This window comes from Bombina bombina, chromosome 7, assembly GCF_027579735.1.
Source record: "Bombina bombina isolate aBomBom1 chromosome 7, aBomBom1.pri, whole genome shotgun sequence".
Taxonomy (NCBI): Eukaryota; Metazoa; Chordata; class Amphibia; order Anura; family Bombinatoridae; genus Bombina; species Bombina bombina.
The window spans coordinates 14184422-14206715 of NC_069505.1; the positions used below are offsets into that span (position 1 = coordinate 14184422).

The following is a 22294-nucleotide window of genomic DNA, read 5'->3' on the forward strand; positions in this document are numbered from 1 at the left end:
CAGTGCTTAATTTTACCTCTGCAATCCTAGCTACTCCTCTCTGCCATGATATTACAGCTACGTCTAGATTCTCCCCAGCAGCTGCATTGTCATTTTTGTCTTGATGCTACTAATGCACTTTCTCAATCAGTTCATCCAGGATGGGGGAACCCCGGTCCTATGCTCCACCCCAAATGTTATACCACCCCAAAACAAGTCACACACAGGAATAATAACAAAATAAACAGTTATCTTATAGTGTCACATGTAAAGCAACTGACTGGGGAGCAGCTCTCTCCTATGTGCCCAGCCGTTATTCCACCACTTATGTTAGCCTGAACTGCAACTGAACTTTCTGACAGGTTGTAACATGCCTTAGTGAGTCACTTCAATATCAGTTATAAAACACACATTACACTTATCTGTGACTTTAAATATATAAGTGAAAAATTAGATAATTATTTAAAAAGTAGCAGAAACTGATCTTGTTAACTTTACACTCAGCTCACCACAGTCGTGTTCCTGCACTGCACTTCCCGCTCTATGCCTGAAATCTGCCTCTCTCTCCTCCTGCCTCTCCTCTCTCATCATGTTCCTTGCGCTGGCTGGAATGTGACTAGCCCAGAGGGAGGGGGAGGGAGAATGGAGGGTGGGGGGCAGGTAAAGTCATTCACGAGTCACATCATTTTTAAATGTTTTTTTTTAAAAAGATACAAAGTAATAACAATAATATTATTATATTGGATCACTTTTGAATATATCGCCCCATTGTGCAAGTTTCTATCATCAACGTCTTAATTTCCAGCAACGCAAACATTTTGTTCACTGTAAGAGCAATCAAATTGTGTAACTCAAATACTCTAAAAACAGAATTCAGGGATATAATTGTTCATGTTAAATGGTCAGTACTGTATATTCAACTGCTAGCTTCTTTAATGTAAACCAGACAGGGTCTGTATAGGCTGAACTTGACGGACTTCTTTCTTCTTTCAACCTCATCTACTATGTTATTGTACAGTTGTTTGTGAGCTTGCTTAATCTTACTCGTTTCTTGACATAGATATACAGGATACATTTACATAAATATATATATATATATATATATATATATATATATATATATATATATATATATATATTACACATAAATATTTTAAAAAAATATAAATAAAATATGAAATACCAGATTGTTATTTTATTGTAGTTACTATGTTAATAACATTTTTTTTTACCATATTACTCTTGATGTCAAGTATGGAAAACAGAAAATGGGCTCTATTTGTTAAATGTTGAGCTGACACGATTTGCTGTAATGAATCGTGTCCGCTGGACATAACTGCAATGCTGCCCCCTGCTTACTGGTGGCCAATCAGCCGCTAGCAGTGGCTGTCAATCATCCCAATCGGATTGGGATGATTTCAATCCGCTACCTCTAATGGGCCACCGAAGCAACAACCGCTGTTTGATAAATGGAACTCCATGTATGCACATAAAATGTGATAAATATTATTATACACCAACAATTCATTACCCAAGTCATGGCTGGACCATCGGGATCAGTTACTGATGTATAGAAATCCAAGTCATTTTTACGTTGTTCTGGAGTCATGGGGAACATTACCGGATAGCCGAGCAAGACAACATCTGCTTGTTTTACATCCTGACCTAGCAAATAAAGAGCATAAATCAACATGTATGACAAAGGGACTTGCAGGCAGGGGAAAAGTACATTCTGATTGTTTTAATTTAAAAAAATATTAATTAAAAAGTTTGGATTTCAGATTAAGTTTAGATTTTGGAATTCTTGATTTTATGGATTTATACCTCCTGTATAATCAAATTTACGTCTTTGTCTTGGTCTCCTTGGCAGAAAATTAGACCCTTTCCATTAGGTCATACTGGGGTGTATTTGGTCTTTAAAGACACCCATTCAAATATGTTTATTTTAATACTTAAGTGTCCTTTGTTTACACAATGTGCTGATGGTTTGTAGAGCAACCCAGTAATACATCCCTTGAAAACTGAGGAATAAAACCTTAAATATTTAAATTCTAATTACTCACTTTCAATTTCCTTCTAAAAAAAAATATTTTTATTTATCGAATATCTCCTAACCCACTCCCCTTTACCCTCAGCTACCTAAGTCATCTTCCTGCCTACTAAGCAGGAATATATTTCCTCTTCTAGATGTGCTGCACTACAGCCAATCAGAATGCTCTGCTGGTTAAGACCGAATGTGCACATTCACAATGTCATCTCACTCTGGGATCTGCATCCCTTGCCACTGTGCAGAGATGGCAATGCGAGCGTGCACTTTCAATCTCAATAGAAGCGAGCGTTACAGCTTCTGGCTGGCTCTTCTGTTGGAGTAAAAAAAAATGGCTGCTGATGAATAGGGGGCAGGCTACATGAAGGTAAACGAGAGGAAATATTCCATTAACATAACTTTTATTTTCTTGCCGGAAAAGAAAAGTATTAAAGTTGTTTTTATTCTTCAATTTTATTCTTCAGTAAAGGACTGGTTTTGTATGCCTTTAAATGAGTTTATGTCTTAAAATATCCTCTCAGAGAAGACAAAACCGGATGCATTCCAGCTACATGTTCTGTCCCTTTAAATGTAGTAGAATGTCCCTTTAAAAATCAAGATATAATTGAACTGTTGAAAAAACTAATTCTGGGGATATATTTAGCTTTTTATGCAATATATTTTCTTACCCTTTTCATACCCATCATATTCTGGATGATAATTCAGCTTGGGATCGTATGGGATTTTGATTTTGCTTGATACAGCTGTCCATTCATCCGGGATAGGATAATATAACTGCATCGCAAGTTCTATGGCAAAATTTAAGCTACTCAAAGGAGAAACAAAAAAAATGATGTTTAAGTATATCGAGCACAGATTTATCCTATCCAGTTCCATACAAAAAGATCCACCGTAAATACACATCCAGGTCAAGCCATGGTTTTTCAAAAGTATAAGCAACAAGTTACTGCAATATTTAATACATGCATATGGACATAATTATTTATTTTCATCTTCCACACCAATAGGAAACTAAAGACCCCTGTAGTGGCCATCATTAATATATACTGTATATACATAGTGTGGTCGGTAGCGCACTCGTACTCGCCTTGAGTTATAGTACCAGCGTGCAGAAGCTATACACAGAAGAAATTCAATTGTCGCACTCTCTAGATTTTAAACAAAGCAACCTTTATTCTGTCACATTTTGGGGAATTCAGGGTCTGAGGAAGGGGTGAATGCCCGAAACGTCACAGAATAAAGGTTGCAAAGTTTAAAATCCAGAGAGTGCGACAATTGGATTTCTTTTATATATATAATATAATATATATATATATATATAAAATCATATGCATTTAGAAAATTGTACCCACATTTTAGTAAATTGTTCGTGCAATTTAACAAATCTTGCCACAATTTCTTTAATCATAAACACATTTTCTTAATGAATTCATTAAACTGTGTGTACAAATAAATAAAGCATACGTATGTTCATTTGAATTTACCAGCTAGTGTAGTGAACTACTGCAGAGCAAGACTGGAAAGAAACTGGTGTCTGTAAAACTCTAGATCTTCACACAGGACTGAAATGCTCAGGATATGAGGAAATAGCTGTTGCTGCTGGATTAAAGTGATGTTCATTAATGCTGTTTTCACATGCAATGCTATATTGTTTTTAGCAATAAATGAAATATATATGTAAAATGTAATAAAATATTCCTACAAGCTCTCTGCTCACTGACCCTTTCTTGCTGTAGTGTAGTGACATATTTAGAGCGGTTAAAAATAATGAAGAAAATATGTTAACTAAACACACAAATCTGCCATAGATGTAATTTAAATAGTTAATTAAATGGTTTTGTTTTTAAATATGTGAGTGTCTATTGCAGCTGAATCGGTCACAGGTGAAGGTTATATGTGCAAAATAAATCAGTAATACTATTGGGTTAGAGTTTTAATATAAAGTAAAAAGGTAACAGGCAGTGGGGGGTTTACTTTGCACTTACTTCCACTGTCAGTTTATGCCTAGCTTCCTAACCATACCCTGAGCTACCTAGTACTGCACCAGACCAGCAAGCCCTGTCCACAAGCCACCTATAACCATTCTCTATTGGGCCTTCCTTTTTTTTTTCTTGATTGCATACAAATCAATTTTATATTAACAAAAATGTAACATGTATATTTATGAGGTTGCAATATACTTTAGAAGTTACCTGAGCTGCACCAAGACATTTGTGTAGGCAGAATTATCTATATCACTATGATATTCATCTGGGGGCATCACGCCTGTAAATAAAATTAAAACAATAAGAACTTGTAATTTGCAGTTGGAAAATTGTAATGGTCTCATTCCAGAGCTAAAGACCATCTCACATCTTTCTCCAATCCTTAGGGCCTTATAAAAGCAGGTCTGTCTGTATAATTACTTTAGTTATATGTGGCAACTAGTATATTGGTTGAACAAGCAGAATGACAAAAGATTCAAAACCCTGCATAGCTAGAAAAACAGCTCACAAGCAGGGCCGGACTGGGACAGAAATAGGCCCGGACATTTAACGGCAAAGCATCCCCCCCCCACAAAGTTTGTTATTTAACTGTATACCAAACATAACAAGTATAATGTGCTTGTTTAGAGGGAAGGTCTACTTCAGAATTGTTATTGTTTAAAAAGATTACCTATTCACCAGTTTTGCACAACCAACACGGTTATAATAATACACTTTTTACCTCTGTGATTATCTAACAGCTCTGTGAAATCTGAATCACTTGAATATGAACTATCTTTGGAGCCCAGGATTACCTGTGACCCAGGATCAGATTTTTTTCCCCACTAAAGCAATGATAATTTGCAGCACCCTCAACAAATTTTATAACTTATTCATACAACTTCTTAAAAAAAAAAACAGAGTTGTGATTATATAGCTAGTCCTGCCTTGAACTTTCTATCTGACCAGCACATATTGAATTAAATTAAATCTGAGTGGTAAAGAGGACAGTATAACAGGTAAAGGGACCTATCTTGTGATGTAACAGAGATGGGAGTATGCAACGGGATTGTATAATAAATATAAGAGCAAGTTCTTCAGATTTCTTTTAATGATGCATCAGATCATTACAGCATCTGTACAACAAATATATACAACTACTATCACATACACACTGTTACATCAGAAAATGTCCCTGTCTAGTATGTGAAAGCACAAAAGAACTGTAGCAACTACTATAAAGTATAGACAGGGTATAAACTTTAAAAGGATTACAGGAAACAGGAAAGTTAATAACATTAATCAGTAAGGTAATATATGTAATGAGTTATCAGAAAAAACCTCCAGTAAGTATAATACTAATCAACTGAATTAACCCACTGAGTACTAGCAGGTCTAATACAGTATATAGCATGCAAGTGAATCAAGGGTCAAATCATAACACAATATATGTATGTGAATATATGTCTGCACACACACATACATACAGTATATATATATATACAGCCACATAAATATTATAGGTAAAAATTGACACCATGTAAAGAATTGCTTGTATGCGCTGGCTACCAACAAATGTATACTATCTATTTGTATTCTCCAGACCTAAATACACAAATAAACATACCACAAGCACATGTAGGGTTGCCAGCTGTCCAAAAAATCTGGACAGCCAGCAGGTTAGATTTGTATCACAGTAGGATTTGTGGTAGAAATAAAGGAAAAAGGGCACACATATTAGTTTAGATGTATTATATATATATATATATATATATATATATATATATATATATATATATATATATATATATATATATACACACACATTATATACACACACACACACACAGGTATATATATCCAGGAAGGACAGCAAAATCCCACAGCTTAAAAAATGCCACGGTGCACTGCAATATAAATCAAGCACAGTCCCAAACATAGGCACTCAATGGTCTTGAGTAAAAAAATATAAATTTTATTAAATATAAGTTAAAACGAAATTCTTTTGAAAGTTTGAGAAAAAAAAGTCTGTTTTTTAACATATATTACTGCACAGTAAACTCAGGGGGGCCTAAGTTCCACATATCACATGACTCACTAGCATCTTGTGTATTGTGCAGCCGCACCAGCAATCACCACATCACTTACAGTACTTGTCTGACAGTGAGCTGGGTTCTAGTAGCATAACAGGCAGAAGAAGGGGTGAGTAGATCACGGGCTTGGCACAGGCTGTGCTGCAGTGAATTTTTTTTGAAAATTTCTAACACATACACATCACTAACATCATGTGTATTGTGCAGCCGCACTGGCAATGTAATGGTGGGCGGGGCTAAAGTAACCAGCGGACCACCGGGCATTTGCCCTAATGTCCTTTGGTCAGTCCAGGACTGCTCACAAGAAACAAAATGCCTTTTCAAGTTTTTTTTTTAGAGACCTTGCAGTTCTGATGATACTTCTTAGATATTCTCTTGGATAATGGAGAGTTTTAGATCAGTGGTCTCAAAGTACAGGCCCTGGGGCCATATGCGGTCCCCAAGATAGTTTCAAGTGGCCCTCCCTTGCTTAAGGTAAACCATTAATTGGGGCTGTCATTTTTTTTAGGGTTCTAAGAGGTGTTACTTGTTGATGTTCTAAATAGGCACTCAAAAGATAAATATAAAGACAAGAGTCCAGTGTAGACTCCCACCATGCACTGCTTGGATAAATGTTACTTTTAACATTGTTATACAGTTCCAGAATGATCACTTCACTTGGCACTCACAAGATAAATATAGACAACTGTGTGTGTCTGTTATGGGCTACAACTCCCACCATGCACTACTACTTGGGTAAATGTCACTTACAGTTCCTAGTATATCTAGCACTTACTCAGTTCAATCGGCCCCCATGAGTGCAGGACACTTGGCCAGTGGCCCCCAGATACATTGAGTTTGATACCCCTGTTTTAGATCATTAGGAACTTAGAGGAAACAATGGAAAGCTATGATTTTAGTACCTCTTTCTCCCACCTGACTTCAATAGTTCCTTGTTTACTTACACTTAGATTACAAGTTTTGCGCTATAGAGGGTGCGAAACGAGAATGCAACAAAAGTTGTGTTATTTCACCATTACAACTTTCTAAAAAGCCTCCTTGTGCATGCAATATGGTGGCGATAAGCTTTATACCGCACAAAATCCAAACCCTGAGAATATGTGCTTCTGCACGCTTTCCCCATAGACATCATGAGGAGAGAGTGTTAGAAAAAAAACACCTTAAGTGTGGAATGAAAAGCTCCGCAACGCAACCCCATTGATGTCTATGGGGAAAAAAAGTTAAGTTTAAACCTAACACTCTGACATAAACCCCAAGTCTAAACACCCCTAATCTGCCGCTCTTGACATCGCCGATGCTAAATAAAGTTATTAACCCCTATTCCGCCGCTACCGACATCACTGCCACTAATAAAAGTTATTAACCCCTATTCTGCCACTCCCCGACATCAACGCCACTATAAAAAAGTTATTAACCCCTATTCCCCCACACCCCAACATCGCCGACAGTATAATAAAGATATTAACCCCTATTCCGCCGCTCCCCGACATCACCGCCATAAAGGCGCCATTATTAACCCCTAAACCTCTTGCTTCCCACATCACCGCCACTAGATAAACCTATTAACCCATAAACTGCCAGCCCCCCACATCCCAAAAAACTAAATTAAACTATTAACCCCTAAACCTAACAACCCCCTAACTTTAAATTAAAATTACAATGTTTAAACTAACAATTAACCTAACATAACTATTATACTAAAATTAAAATAACTACCAATTAAATAAACTAAATTACACATTTTAAAAAAACTAACACTACTAAAAAAAAATTATTTATAAAAATTACAAAAAATAAAAAATACTATTTTACGAAAAATAACAAACGGAATTATCCAAAATAAAAACAATTACACCTAATCTAATAGCCCTATAAAAATAAAACAGCGTCCCAAATTAAAAAAAAAAAACCTAACCTACAATAAACTACCATTGCCCATCCTATTGGCTGATTTGAATTTAAAAAATCAAATCAGCCAATAGGAATGCATGGGACGCCATTTTGAAAAGGCTCCCTTGCATTGAAGATTCAGTGTACAACGGTGACCGTATGAAGAAGACGCACCACGCCGGATGTCTTCAAGGATGGACCCGCTCCGCACCGCCGGGATGAAGATAGAAGACGCCGCCGGCATGAAGATAGAGGATGCTGCCTAGATGAAGATAGAAATCGCCGCCTGGATGGATGAAGGCCTCACTGCCTGGATGAAGACTTCTTGCCGCCTGGATGTCTGGACTTCAGAAACTGTAAGTGGATCGTTGGGGGTTAGTGTTAGGTTTTTTTTAACTTTTTTTGCGTGTTTTTTTTTTTAGATTAGGGTTTGGGCTTTTTTAAAAGAGCTAAATGTCCTTTTAAGGGCAATGCCCATACAAATTACCTTTTCAGAGCAATGGGTAGCTTAGGTTTTTGTTAGTTAGGTTTTTTATTTTGGGGGGTTGGTTGTGTGGGTGGTGGGTTTTACTGTTGGCGGGTCTTTGTATTTTTTTTACAGGTAAAAGAGCTGATATCTTTAGGGCAATGCGCTAAAAAAGGCCCTTTTAAGGGCTATTGGTAGTTTATTGTAGGCTAGGGTTTTTTTTATTTTGGGGGGCTTTTTTATTTTTATAGGGCTATTAGATTAGGTTAATTGTTTTTAGTTTGGATACAACTCACCAACATCACATTTGCTTTTGCATAACGTTAGTTTTACAGTTTTTGTGCACCTGTTTTCTTTCTCTCTCCACAGGTACGTAAAAGTATCTGACTTACTTTGGAGATGGATCACCCCTCACATTCTTCATCAGCATTTATATATTTTGGAGCATTCATTTGGGACATTATATCTGCACAGGACTATTATTATTTTATTCTGGACTTACACGCATATACATACTTTTTCTGGATATTTTTTCTGGACATTTTTATACATTTTCTATATATTTTTTCAAATTTTTACACAATTTTTTTATATTTTATCTGGCCATCCTTTTGACATGTCTCTTACCCTTTGAACCCTGGGTTCCATATATGGTGACCTCCACTCTGTCAGCCGTAAAGAATCAGTCCAGGATTTAACCCAACTGCTAGCGTGATAGGAAAAACACACGCTAGCACACTGAGAGGAAAACAGGACGTGACCCACTCAGGAAGAAATAAAGACAAGGTTATGTAGGATAAAGAGTACTCACAGATGTTGCAGGGTCACTGGAGAGTCTCTTGGGAGTATGAACAGAGAACTGAGTTAATACATGCAGATAATGTCCCTTTAAGTAGGTTTGTAGGATTAGACAGCAGAGTGGTCAAACAAGCAATGATCAATGTCCCTTTAAGCAGGTTTGTAGGATTAGGCAGCAGAGTGGTCAAACAAGCAATTATCAATGTCCCTTTAAGCAGGTTTCTAGGATTGGGCAGCAGAGTGGTCAAAACAAGCAATGATCAATGTCCCTTTAAGAAGGTTTGTAGGATTAGGCAGCAGAGTGGTCAAAACAAGAAATGGTCAAGTCCCTTTAAGCAGGTTTGTAGAATTAGGCAGCAGAATGGTCAAACAAGCAAGGGGTCAATATCCAGTATACAGGTTTAGGAATCAGGCAATAGAGTAGGTAGGCAAGCAAGGGGTCAATATCCAGCAGACAGGTTAAGGAATTAGGCAATAGAGTAGGTAGGCAAGCAAGGGGTCAATATCCAGCAGACAGGTTAAGGAATCAGGCAATAGAGTAGGTAGGCAAGCAAGGGGTCAATATCCAGTAGACAGGTTTAGGAATCAGGCAATAGAGTAGGTAGGCAAGCAAGGAGTCAATATCCAGCAGACAGGTTAAGGAATCAGGCAATAGAGTAGGTAGGCAAGCAAGGGGTCAATATCCAGCAGACAGGTTAAGGAATCAGGCAATAGAGTAGGTAGGCAAGCAAGGGGTCAATATCCAGCAGACAGGTTAAGGAATCAGGCAATAGAGTAGGTAGGCAAGCAAGGGGTCAATATCCAGCAGACAGGTTAAGGAATCAGGCAATAGAGTAGGTAGGCAAGCAAGGGGTCAATATCCAGCAGACAGGTTAAGGAATCAGGCAATAGAGTAGGTAGGCAAGCAAGGGGTCAATATCCAGTAGACAGGTTTAGAAATAGCAGGTACTCACAGAGCCACAATCATGAACGAAGACTGACATTTGTCCAATCTTTGTTTGTTTCCCTACCGTATTTATTGTTCTTACTCTGTTTGTACCTGAATCCCATTTGTATTAAATCATGTTTTTAGCTCAAACTTAGCTTCTGGTATCACATATATACATATTTATTTACACCTATTTATTTATACCTATTTCTGCAGCGTATTTCCCCAGTTTATTACATTAGCGCACTTCAGCCTCCTCTGTGTGGCTCTCCTTTAATCTCTCTTTACCTTTTTTATTTTGAACGATTTAGTTAGGTTTTCGTTCACTCTTTAGTGAGCTTGTGCGTATCCATATTTGGCGCTGATCTCTATACCTTTCTCCTTTAATTGTTAGTTTAAACTTATTTTTTTTTTAATTTAACAGGTAAGTTTTTATTTATTTTAAAATAGGGATATTGTAATTTTAATTTAAAGTTAGGGTGTTGTTAGGTTTAGGGTTTAATAGTTTAATTTAGTTTTTTGCAATGTGGAGGGCTGGCAGTTTAGGGGTTAATAGGTTTATTTAGTGGCGGAGATGTGGGAGGCCAGAGGTTTAGGGGTTAATAACTTTATTTAGTGGCGGCGATGTTGGGGAGCTGCAGAATAGGGGTTTATATCTTTATTATAGTGTCTGCAATGTTGGGGTGCGGGGGAATAGGGGTTAATAACTTTATTATAGTGGTGGCGATGTCGGGGAGTGGCGGAATAGAGGTTAATAACTTTTATTAGTGGCGGCAATGTCTGGAGCGGCAGATTAGGGGTTAATATGTTTAATATAGTTTTTTTTATGTGGGAGGGCGGTGGAATAGTGTTAATAGGTAGTTTATGGGTGTTAGTGTACTTTGTAACATTTTAGTTATGAGTTTTGTGTAACATTTTTGTTGCGCAAAACTCATAAGTACTGGTCTTAGATAGTGGAACGGATCGTGTAACTCAAGCATTTTAGCCTCACCGCACATCTTATAATACCGGCACTATGGAAATCCCACGCAAAAACGTCATTTTTTTGAGTGCAGGATTGACGTTGCGTTACAGGCTAAAATGCTTGCGGTATAGCTATACCGAAAAGACTCGTAATTGCATCGTTACTGTTTTTATGCTGAAATGGCCATTTTTTCAGCGTTAAAACCGTAACGGAAAACTCGTCATCTAGGTGATAGTTTTTTTTTTATAACCAGTACACATGTAATGAGATTTTCAGTATAAGCAGGGAGATTTATATCTGGGCTGCTATTGAGGTTTTATGATAGCAACTAATTATTGTGACTTTAAATAGTTTTTATTTGAGATGGGAATAAAATTGATTATAACCTACTTCATGATCCTTTTCCCTTAAATGAATTTTGGTGTATTACAATGGGATTTGTACAGCTGTATAGATAGTAGTTTCAGCTTTAATTATATTATTTTCTTTTTTTTGGTAATTGTTTTTCAATTTTTATTTATGTTTTTCCTTTCTTTCATTCTTAATTTGTATATATATTGGTATTTGGTATATTAGTGTATATAATGTGTATATTATTTTCAATTGAAAACAATGCTATTTTAAAAAAAAAAAATCTGCAGTGTGATGACCCCTCATAAACTCTCCCACAACCCTGATCCCTCCCAAACAGCTCTTTAACACTCCCCCTCCCATGAGAGGCAGCCATTTTAGGTACTGGCAACTGTCTGCCAGTACCCAGTTTATTTTTTTGTTTTAATTATTAATAATTTTACTCTGTAGTGTTCCTCACCCTCCTCACAATCGTTTTGTAGTGTCCTATCCCTCCATCTCCTTTCAAAATGTACCTCCCTTTCCTCCTCTGCCGCTGGGCTGCTCCTTCCTGCCCCTGCATTTCCTTCTACACTTCCCACCGGCACTAACAGATGATCGATACAAACAGTGACGCAGACTATATCACTATCTTATCTGTAACGCTCTGGCAATCTGCCTTCACATAATAATGGAGCACTTGACAACTGAGACTGCTTGGGCATCCAGCATGTCAGAGGTAGATCTACATTATGCAGTATGATGGGCTATGTATCAAAGGACGTAGCTCTACATCCGAATGACTTAAGGGGCTAATTGCTGCATATGGGTGAAATGTTTGGAGAATTAAAAGCCACAGTATTGCTGAGGAGGGACTTACCATTCCCTTATCCACCCACTACCTTTGAGCTCCACCCCCTCCCCATTAGCTCTACCCTAACATGAAAAATACACAGCGAAATACAAATCTAAATTAGACAGTTGTGTTTCTTTAAAGCATGCAAGACATTAGTTAATGTGCACAGTAAAAACAGTGTTTATGTACGCCCTAATTAAAAAATACAAATCTAAAATTGTACTAAAATATTTTTAATGAAATTAGTTTCCCAGCCTTCACAACTGGGTTGAACAGAGGAGTTCTTTAGACGTGACTGAAGCTTTTTTACAGGTCTCATCATATTCTCTATGCATTTTACACCTGCAGATCTTGATGTTTTACATTACGAATTGTGAGTCTGTGACTTTGTCTAAAAATATGCACTGTACTTCTTCATTATTAAAAAAGATGGGAAACTTGAAGCCAATACAAAGTAATATGCTAAACATGGTGCAATTTGATTTGATTTTGCTTCTAAAAAGGTTTCTAGGCACTCCCGTCACATGCACTCTCCAGTGTGAGATTCGCTATCCCAGAAATCACCATTACTTTCTATAAGAGACAGCTTGATCCAGGATCCTGTTACTTACCTTTGAGATGATAACAGTTTTCTTCTGTGCTCCAAACAACTCTACTGCACCAGTAATCTGCAATTGACCTCACAACATCCCAGCCTCCAGCAGAAGCAAATAAGTCCAGATCCTGCCATAGAAATAAAACTTATGTGAGTACTGATATGGCCAGTAATACTGACTACATAATCACTAAACCAGTGAACTGACACGCCAATTAAATACAGCCATAGACAAATATTTTTTTTTACACTTTCGGCATTATTTAACTGATATTTGAAACAATAAAAATGACAATGTATCCTACCCTGCGTTGCTATGTGTTTTGTGATAGTAAAGCAAAATGCATCAGAAAGCCGTTTAAATATATTTACAAACAATAGACTGTCTGACAAAGCTGTCTGAAATTAGCAGCAGAACTATTATTTTTTTTTAAAATGAAGTAATGCATATACTTCATTATGTTGCCTGTTCCCAGCCAGAGTGATTTTTTTTCTCAACTCTAATGCAGTAGTCGGCATGGCCAATGAGAAGCCGTGCCACATGGCTCATTAAAAATAATGGGTGCGCATTCCTTAGCCTCGGGGAAGAGAGAGGGAAAGTACATTTGAATGTCTGCAGATGTCAGATGCGCACATTATATCCCGTATAGTGCGGGTGGAACAATTCTATACGTCACTGCATTACATACAGGAATAAGGAAGAGACCAGATAGATCACATGAAACTGTGGTAAATATATAATTATGTATTACACAAATAATACACGTTTTAGTTTGCAAAAACCCATAGTTTACATAGGCAGACTTTGTAAACTGTTTATCATCACTTTAACCCCTGAAAAGGGAGTGGAAACAAAATTAAAGGACCAGTAAATACCGCAGATTTGCAAAATCAACAAATGCATAAAAAATAGCACTTAGGGGCCGATTTATCAGTGCCCGAATGGGTCCAAATAAGAGTTAAGAAGAACTTGTCCAAAGCCTCTGAGGCTGCGGACATCAATGAATGACACCCCCTGCCATTGGCTGCAAATCTGCAGGGGGCGGCATTGCACCAGAACTGCTTGTACAATGTGAAATGCCGACAGCGTATGCTGTCGGCATTGAGCGATGTCTGGCGGACATGATATGCTACAGCGCATCATGACCGCCAGACATTGATAAATCGGCTCCTATGTCTGAATTTCAAATGAGAAGTAGATTTTTTCTGACAAATTGTGTTTTAAAGCACAAAGATTTTATTATAACACATATAAATAAAAAATAAGAAGAAGAACTTTAAATTAGTTTCACATATTCAATGAAAATTGTTTTGTGGGTGTTTCCTTTACAAATTCAACCAAATATTTCCATGCGTTTTTTTGCGCGATTTAGGTTATTAAAACAATTTTGCATATTTAGCAGTTTGTGCATTTATTTATATTTAATACTAATTTGTAATTATTTTGTGGCAAATACTTTAATTTCCTTTCTTGGAGGCATGTTTTGTTTAGCCTATAAAAGGCTTAGGATTCTTCTATGACATCAGCCCTGAGGAAGTCCCTGTCAGTCAAGGGGATGAAACGCGCGTAGGCAGCTGGTTTCTTTGATGAGACGCCTATCTTTGGGACTCGCTCATTAACATTAAGGAACATCACAGAGCTTGTTTGTTTGTTTGCTTCTTTTGCTGTTGGAGCCACTGAATGGCTACTTTATATTTTGATGTGCAAAGAAAAGTTTGGATTCACGGATATATACGTTTTTCACATCAAAAACTGAGATCATGGGTATAAATACCAATTTAAAAGATAACTTCCTTTGTATTTAAAAGGCTGAATTATCAAGGGCCTTTCCTCAACTCATTTGGAGCATTATTCAAAGTAAAGACTGTTTCTTTTCAAAGGATTGCAACAAATGTTACAATAGCATGTTTTTCAACTGAAAGTATTATCTTTGTAAATGTATTTATTATCCATAACTATCACATGGATCCTTAATTTATTTCATGACAACTACACCCTCTCTAATTGGGGTTTTCCTCTGAATAAGGTGTTATGTTAGGTTATTGTTCATATATAGCCGTGTTATATTCACTTGTGTTGCAGATGCGTTTGCATTTACTACATATGGTTTCGTTTTTTTAAGGGGTAATTACATAGATCCTCAATGGAACATCATGGCAACGTATCCCTAAAGATATATTGTGGGTTTGCCCTCTGATGGAGTTGTTGTAAACTCCCTCTTGAGAAATCAAGCTCTTTATTGTGAATAAAAGGTTTAGGGGGATATTTATCAAAGCCTCAACTACGCTCGCCTAACATCGCGCCCGCGGACCTGAATACGATCTCCTTATTTATAAAGAAACCCGGCAAAAAGCCGCGCACCAAGTACAGGGCAATGAGCATCGGACTGTTGTTAACTAACAGTCATCGATCTCGCTGCTATTCAGCTTTTTACCAACTTTATTTATACCCTGTCACTAAACGCAGCCACTGTAGTAAAATGTTTAACCCCTATCCTGCCGCTCCCGGACCCCGCTACAACTTTAATAAAGTTATTAACCCCTATTCCGATGCTCCCGGACCCCGCCGCCACCTAAATAAATGTATTAACCCCTATTCTGCCACTCCCGGACACCGCCGCCACCTAAATAAACGTATTAACCCCTAAACCTCTGGCTTCCCACATCACTAACATTAACTAAACATATTAACCCCTAAACCGCCAGCCCCCACATCGCCATAAACTAAATTAAGCTATTAACCCCTGAACCTAACAACCCGGTAACTTTACATTAAAATTACAACATCCTTATCTTATAATAAATTAAAACTTACCTTTAGAATTAAAATAAACTATATTACACTATTAATTAACCTAACCTAACTATTATACTACAATTACATTAAACTAGCAATTAAATTAACTATATTACATATTAAAAAAACCTAACCCTACTCAAATTATTTAAATATACTTTTTAATCTTATTAAAAATTATTAAATTACAAAAAAAACAACTCTAAGTTACAAAAAAACAAACACTAAGTTACAAAAACAAACAAACCACAGTATCAAAAATAAAAAAGAATTACACCTAATCTAATAGCCCTATCAAAATAAAAAAGCCCTCCCAAAATAAAAAAACCCTAGCCTACAATAAACTACCAATGGCCCTTAAAAGGGCCTTTTGTGGGGCATTGCCCCAAAGAAATCAGCTCTTTTACCTGTAAAGAAAAATACAAACACCCCCCAACAGTAAAACCCACCACCCAAGCAACCAACCCACCCAAATAAAAAGCCTATCTAAAAAACCTAAGCTTCCCATTGCCCTGAAAAGGGCATTTGTATGGGCATTGCCCTTAAAAGGGAATTTAGCTCTTTTACCTGCCCAGACCCTACTCTAAAAATAAAACCCACTCAAAAACCCTTAAATAAACCTAACACTAACCCCCGACGATCCACTTACAGTTTTTGAAGTTCTGCTTGAAGGATCCATCCAGCCGGCAAGAAGTCTTTATCCGGGCAGCCTCTTCCATCTTCATCCATCCGGCACGGAGTGGGTCTATCCTGAAGACATCGAGGGTATCCTCTTTAATACGGTCACCGCCGTAAACTGGATATTCAATGCAAGTGACGTCATCCAGGATGGCGTACCTTGCATTCCGATTGGCTGAAAGGTTCCAATCAGCCAATAGGATTAGAGCTGCTAAAATCCTATTGGCTGTTCCAATCATCCAATATGATTTGAGCAGCTCTCATCCTATTGGCTGTTCCAATCACCCAATAGGATGAGAGCTCAATCCTATTGGCTGATTGGAACAGCCAATAGGATGAGAGCTGCTCAAATCCTATTGGCTGATTGGAACAGCCAATAGGATGAGAGCTGCTCAAATCCTATTAGCTGATTCTAACAGCCAATAGTATTTTAGCACCTCTAATCCTATTGGCTGATTGTAACCTTTCAGCCAATCAGAATGCAAGGGACGCCATCTTGTATGACGTCACTTGCATTGAAGATTATTGGTAGTTTATTGTAGGCTAGGGTTTTTTTTATTTTGGGGGGACTTTTTTATTTGAATAGGGCTATTAGAATATGTGTAATTCTTTTTTATTCTTGATACTGTGTTTTTTCCCCCCGTAATTTAGTGTTAGTTTTTTTTGTAACTTAGCGTTAATTTTCTTTTGTAATTTAGTTATTTTTAATAGTAGATTTAAATAATTTGAGTAGGGTTAGGGTTTTTTAATTTGTAATTTAGTTTATTTCATTGGTAGTTTAATGTAATTTTAGTATAATAGTTAGGGTAGGTTAATTAATAGTTTAATATAGTTTATTTAATTCCACAAGTTTTAATTTATTATAAGATAGAGATATTGTAATTTTAATGTAAAGTTAGCGGGTTGTTAGGTTTAGGGTTTAATAGCTTAATTTAGTTTATGGCGATGTGGGGGGCTATCGGTTTAGGGGTTAATAGGTTTAGTTAATGGTAGTGATGTGGGAGGCCAGAGGTTTAGGGGTTAATAACTTCTTATTTAGTGGTGGCGGGGTCCGGGAGTGGCGGAATAGGGGTTAATAATATTATGTAGGTGGCGGCTATGTTGGGGCGGCAAATTAGGGGTGTTTATACTCTGGGCTTATGTTAGGGTGTTAGGTGTAAACGTTACTGGTTTTCTACCATAGAAATCAATGGGATATCTATCAGCATCAAACATAAGCTTTCACTGCTTTCAGACTCCCATTGATTCCTATGGCATCCGCGGCCTCCAGGGTCGCGGATTGAAAACCAGGTACGCTTTGCCAGAATAGCTGCGAGTGTACCTGTTAACTATTTGAAAACTATTTAAAAGTGTCAAATAGTGCCGAATTTGTATTCGGAGCATCTGTAATGATGTAAGCATCGATCTGTGTTGGATTGAGACTGGCGGATCTTATGTTACATCACAGATTTCAACTTTTGCCAGTCTGTAGGCTTTGATAACTCGGTCGAATCAAGCTCACCACAATTATGCTGAAGAATTCCAGCGTATTTGCGGTTGACAGCTTGATAAATATCCCCCTATGTCTAAACCAACTATATATGCTTTGTTTTTGAGGTCACTACATAGATCCTCATTTTTTCCTCATGACAGCACATCCCTCATATATATTTGTGGGGTTGTCCTCTGATAGAGGTGTTGTAGGTTTCCTCTTTTTCAAAACTATTATATACATTTCATGCTCTTATTTTGTTTATTTCCCAAAGAGACGTCTCTCATTGAATATGTGAAACTAATTTCTTTTGGCAAAGTTCTTCTTATTTTTTTATTGTTTATATATGTTATAATAAAATCTTTGTGCTTTAAAACACATGCTGGTCTATAAGTATTATTCTCTGTCTCTGCTGAGTTTCACACTATACCATATCATTATAAAATTTCCATTTGGTTTGGGAGTGTACTTGATTAACCCCTTAGTGACCAGGCCACTTTTCAATTTGTTGACCATCTGGGACCAAGGCTATTTTTGCATTTCTGCGATGTTTGTGTTTAACTGTTATTTTCCTCTTACTCATTTACTGTACCCACACATATTATATACCATTTTTCTCGCCATTAAATGGACTTTCTAAAGATACCATTATTTTCATCATATCTTATAATTTACTATAAAAAAATTATAAAATATTAGGAAAAAATAAAAAAAACACACTTTTTCTAACTTTGAGCCCCAAAATCTCTAACACATCTACAACCACCATAAACAGTTTCTAAATTTTGTCTTGAGTTTAGAAATACCCAATGTTTACATGTTCTTTGCTTTTTTTGCAAGTTATAGGGCAATAAGTACAAGTAGCACTTTGCTATTTAAAAACCATGTTTTTTCAAAATTGGCGATAGTTACATTGTAACACCAATATCTGTCAGGAATCCCTGAATAACCCTTCAAATGTATATATTTTTTAAAAGAAGACAACCTAAGGTATTAAACTTGGGGTATTTTGACTTTTTTCATGCAACCATTTTACCACCAATCTATGCCAAAGTTTGGGGGGGAAAAAAAATATTTGATTTTTTGACAAATAGCAATTTAAGAATACATTTACTGATAAAATGGTAAGGGTTACTGCCGAATAACACCCTAATATGTCTTCAGTAGCATCTCCTGGGTACAGTGATACCACCCATGTATAGGTGTGTCGGGTTCTCTGTGGGCTAAAAGCCCTTATTTTTAGAGAGCGCATTCCAGTTTTTCAACTTGGAATTTTCACATCGGTCATCATGCACCCATGTCGTATTTGGGACATTTCTGAAGCTGGCCAATGGAATTTACCCCCATCAAACCATATATTTTTGAAAAGTAGACACCCTAGGGTATTTCAAATGCTGGTATTTTAACACTTTCCATGCACTAATTCAACCACTAGTCTTTGTCAAACTTTTGGGTAGTCATTTTTTTGTGTTATTTTTCACACACATTGTACTTTAGGCATGTATTTTCAGTTCCTGTTATGTGTTACTGCCAAAAACCACCTCAATATGTGTTCAACAATATCTCCTGAGTACAGTGATACCACCTATGTATAGGTGTGTCGGGTTCTCTGGGGGCTAAATGGCCTTATTTTTAGGTAGCGCATTCCAGTTTTTCAACTTGGAATTTTCACATCGGTCATCATGCACCCATGTCCTATTTGGGACATTTCTGAAGCTGGCCAATGGAATTTACCCCCATCAAACCATATATTTTTGAAAAGTAGACACCCTAGGGTATTTCAAATGCTGGTATTTTAACACTTTCCATGCACTAATTCAACCACTAGTCTTTGTCAAACTTTTGGGTAGTCATTTTTTTGTGTTATTTTTCAGACACATTGTACTTTAGGCATGTATTTTCAGTTCCTGTTATGTGTTACTGCCAAAAACTACCTCAATATGTGTTCAACAATATCTCCTGAGTACAGTTATACCACCTATGTATAGGTGTGTCGGGTTCTCTGGGGGCTAAATGGCCTTATTTTTAGGTAGCACATTCCAGTTTTTCAACTTGGAATTTTCACATTGGTCATCATGCACCCATGTCCTATTTGGGACATTTCTGAAGCTGGCCAATGGAGTTTACCCCCATCAAACCATATATTTTTGAAAAGTAGACACCCTAGGGTATTTCAAATGCTGGTATTTTAACACTTTCCATGCACTAATTCAACCACTAGTCTTTGTCAAACTTTTGGGTAGTCATTTTTTTGTGTTATTTTTCACACACATTGTACTTTAGGCATGTATTTTCAGTTCCTGTTATGTGTTACTGCCAAAAACCACCTCAATATGTGTTCAACAACATCTCCCAAGTACAGTGATACCACCTATGTATAGGTGTATCGGGTTCTCTGGGGGCTAAATGGCCTTATTTTTAGGTAGCGCATTCCAGTTTTTCAACTTGGAATTTTCACATCGGTCATCATGCACCCATGTCCTATTTGGGACATTTCTGAAGCTGGCCAATGGAATTTACCCCCATCAAACCATATATTTTTGAAAAGTAGACACCCTAGGGTATTTCAAATACTGGTATTTTAACATTTTCCATGCACTAATTCAACCACTAGTCTTTGTCAAACTTTTGTGTAGTCATTTTTTTGTGTTATTTTTCACACACATTGTACTTTAGGCATGGATTTTCAGTTCCTGTTATGTGTTACTGCCAAAAACCACCTCAATATGTGTTCAACAACATCTCCTGAGTACAGTGATACCATCTATGTATAGGTGTGTCGGGTTCTCTGGGGGCTAAATGGCCTTATTTTTAGGTAGCGCATTCCAGTTTTTCAACTTGGAATTTTCACATCGGTCATCATGCACCCATGTCCTATTTGGGACATTTCTGAAGCTGGCCAATGGAATTTACCCCCATCAAACCATATATTTTTGAAAAGTAGACACCCTAGGGTTTTTCAAATGCTGATATTTTAACACTTTCCATGCACTAATTCAACCACCAGTCTTTGTCAAACTTTTGGGTAGTCATTTTTTTGTGTTATTTTTCACACACATTGTACTTTAGGCATGGATTTTCAGTTCCTGTTATGTGTTACTGCCAAAAACCACCTCAATATGTGTTCAACAACATCTCCTGAGTACAGTGATACCACCTATGTATAGGTGTGTCAGGTTCTCTGGGGGCTAAATGGCCTTATTTTTAGGTAGCGCATTCCAGTTTTTCAACTTGGAATTTTCACATCGGTCATCATGCACCCATGTCCTATTTGGGACATTTCTGAAGCTGGCCAATGGAATTTACTACCATCAAAGCATATATTTTTGAAAAGTAGACACCCTAGGGTTTTTCAAATGCTGATATTTTAACACTTTCCATGCACTAATTCAACCACCAGTCTTTGTCAAACTTTTGGGTAGTCATTTTTTTGCGTTATTTTTCACACACATTATACTTTAGGCATGGATTTTCAGTTCCTGTTATGTGTTACTGCCAAAAACCACCTCAATATGTGTTCAACAACATCTCCTGAGTACAGTGATACCACCTATGTATAGGTGTGTCTGGTTCTCTGGGGGCTAAATGGCCTTATTTTTAGGTAGCGCATTCCAGTTTTTCAACTTGGAATTTTCACATCGGTCATCATGCACCCATGTCCTATTTGGGACATTTCTGAAGCTGGCCAATGGAATTTATCCCCATCAAACCATATATTTTTGAAAAGTAGACACCCTAGGGTTTTTCAAATGCTGATATTTTAACACTTTCCATGCACTAATTCAACCACCAGTCTTTGTCAAACTTTTGGGTAGTCATTTTTTTGTGTTATTTTTCACACACATTGTACTTTAGGCATGGATTTTCAGTTCCTGTTATGTGTTACTGCCAAAAAACACCTCAATATGTGTTCAACAACCTCTCCTGAGTACAGTGATACCACCCATGTATAGGTGTGTTGGGTTCTCTGGGGGCTAAAATGCCTTATTTTTAGGAAGCCCATTCCATTTATTCCACTTTGAATTTTCACATCCCATGCACCCATGTCCTATTTAAGACATTTCTGAAGCCGGCCAATGTAATTTACCTCAATCAAACCATATATTTTTGAAAAGTAGACTTCCTAGGGTAATTCAAATGCAGGTATTTTAACACTTTCCATGCACTAATTTAACCACTAGTCTTTGTCAAACTATTGGGCATTCATATTTTTGTGTTATTGTTCACATACATTGTACTTTAGACATGGATTCACAGCTCCTGTTATGTGTTACTACCAAAGAAGATACCAATATGTGGTCACCAACATCTCCTGAGTTCAGTGATACCACCTATGCATAGGTTTGGTGGCTTGTTTGGGGGGTGCAATGCCAAATGTCTGACATGCGTTTGTGATTTTTTTTCACATTTAACATATTTTCTTTGCCTATCGTCTTTT

At 37.1% G+C, this 22294-nt stretch overlaps 1 protein-coding gene across 1 annotated transcript in view; it reads right to left on the reverse strand.

Moving 5' to 3' along the window:
* PGGHG (protein-glucosylgalactosylhydroxylysine glucosidase) overlaps window positions 1-22294 on the reverse strand; it is a 151918-nt gene that overhangs the window by 39708 nt on the left and 89916 nt on the right. Inside the window, exons 7-10 of the mRNA XM_053719960.1 lie at window positions 12927-13038; window positions 4219-4291; window positions 2695-2831; window positions 1511-1644 (exon numbers count right to left, since the gene is read on the reverse strand). Coding sequence (XP_053575935.1) covers window positions 1511-1644; window positions 2695-2831; window positions 4219-4291; window positions 12927-13038 — 456 coding nt within the window. The remainder of the gene's footprint in view (window positions 1-1510; window positions 1645-2694; window positions 2832-4218; window positions 4292-12926; window positions 13039-22294) is intronic.